Source organism: Arachis ipaensis, chromosome B10 (genome assembly GCF_059453495.1).
Source record: "Arachis ipaensis isolate K30076 ecotype BB chromosome B10, ASM5945349v1, whole genome shotgun sequence".
NCBI classification, from domain to species: domain Eukaryota; kingdom Viridiplantae; phylum Streptophyta; class Magnoliopsida; order Fabales; family Fabaceae; genus Arachis; species Arachis ipaensis.
This window is the reverse complement of record NC_142435.1, coordinates 17454895-17456868: the sequence shown is the minus strand read 5'-3', so window position 1 is coordinate 17456868 and position 1974 is coordinate 17454895. Positions and strand designations below refer to the sequence as shown.

Genomic DNA, 1974 nt, shown 5'->3' with positions numbered 1-1974 from the left:
ATAAAACAGATGCAATATTAGCTTTGTCTGCACCTAAATCGAAAAAAGAAGTACAATCGTTTTTGGGAAAAATTAATTATCTTTGAAGGTTCATTTCGAATCTTTCAGATCAAACCAGGGTGTTTGCGCCTCTAGTAAAATTAAAGAATGGTTCAAAATTTGAATGGACTAGAGAACATCAGTCAGCATTCAACTCGATCAAAACTTATTTGGCCAAAGCCCCGATTATGGCAAATGTTCGTCCATTTGAGCCTTTAAAATTATATATTGCAGCATCTGAGAATTCGATTGGATGTATGTTAGCCCAAGATGATGAGAATGGGCATGAGCGCGCAGTTTATTACGTTAGTCGAGTCCTAACTGATATCGAAACAAGGTATTCACCGACTGAAAAATTATGTTTGTCATTATATCATGCTTGTATGAAATTAAAGTGTTATATGGTGGCTAAATCGGTAAAGGTGATAGCGCAGACTGATGTTGTTAAGTATATGCTTAGTTTCCTTATGTTAAGGGGGCGCTTGGGAAAATGGATGTTAACATTAACAGAATTTGATTTGCAATATGTCCCAGCGAAAGCTGTTAAAGGACAGGTCATTACAGACTTTTTTGTGGATAATTCGAAAGGTTTGAATGACCAGGGGGCAAATATTATTGATATAGAGGTCAATTATTGGAAATTATATTTTGATGGATCTAATCACAAAGATGGTGCAGGGGTTGGAATCCTTATTATTTCACCTGAGGGTGTTCCATCAGAATTTTTGTTTGAATTAAAGTATCCTTGCTCTAATAATGTCGCTGAATATGAGGCTTTAATTTTAGGTCTTGAAATTTTAATTGACAAAGGAGCTTTAGAGGTTCAAATTCTAGGAGATTCACAGTTGGTTTTAAAACAGTTATCAAAGGAGTTTAAATGTAACAATGAAACGTTACAGAAATATTTAGTAACTGCTTGGAAGATGTTAACTTCTTTTCAGAAGGTTTCTTTGGTACATATCCTTAGAATTCATAATAAAATTGCTAATGAATTAGCCCAAATTGCTTCAAGATATCGGGTTAGCCCGAAAACTATTAGAAAATTTTCTAGTATCCATCAAATTTTAGTGCCAGCAAGTGAAAGAGAAGTGCTGTGTATGGATGAATGGGAGGATTCGGATTGGAGAAGGTTTATTGCTCAGTATTTGAAAGATCCCAATACTGCAGTTGATAGAAAAATAAAGTTACAGGCAATGAACTTTGTTTTATTGGCTGATGATTTGTATAAAAAAGGGATTGATGGAAGTTTGTCGAGATGTTTAGGTCGAGAAGATCAGAATGTTGCTCTGGGCGAGGTTCATAATGGAATTTGTGGTGCTCATCAGGCAGGAAGGAAAATGAGATGGGTGTTATATCAAAATCATATATATTGGCCGTCTATGATAAAAGATTTTATTGATTATGCAAAAGCATGTCAGGAATGTCAGAAACATGGCTCGATACAACAAATTCCGGCAGCTGAGTTACATTCGATAATAAAGCCATGGCCATTTAGAGGTTGGGCTTTGGATCTAATTGGCTTGATTCATCCTCCTTCATCAAGACAACACAAGTTTATCTTAGTGGCTATTGATTATTTTACGAAGTGGGTTGAGGCTATTCCGTTAGTAGAAGCTGGACAAACTGAGATAATTGACTTTATTGAAGAAAATATTATCCATTGATTTGGAATTCCTCAGACATTAAGTACTGACCAAGGAACTATGTTTACTGGTCAAAGAATTAAAAACTTTGTAGCTTCGAGGAATATTAATATGGTCACTTCGAATCCTTATTATGCACAAGCTAATGGCAAAGTTGAAGCAGCAAACAAGATATTGATAGGCTTAATTAAAAAGCATATTGGGAATAGGCCACGAACATGGCATGAGACTTTAAGTCAAGTGTTATGTGCTTATCGAAATTTTACCAAGAGGTTCGACAGGAACCTCATCT

At 35.5% G+C, this 1974-nt stretch overlaps 1 protein-coding gene across 1 annotated transcript; it reads left to right on the top strand.

Annotated features, from left to right (window-relative positions):
• Positions 1-227: 227 nt before the first annotated feature.
• Positions 228-1703, top strand: LOC107620245 (uncharacterized). The gene has a single exon (XM_016322436.1). It carries the CDS (start codon positions 228-230, stop codon positions 1701-1703), a length of 1476 nt encoding a protein of 491 aa, XP_016177922.1.
• The last annotated feature ends 271 nt before the right edge of the window (positions 1704-1974 follow it).

Bases quoted from the DNA above. Each gene is read 5' to 3' on its own strand.
- LOC107620245 (XM_016322436.1), top strand. From the start codon at position 228: ATGGCAAATGTTCGTCCATTTGAGCCTTTAAAATTATATATTGCAGCA.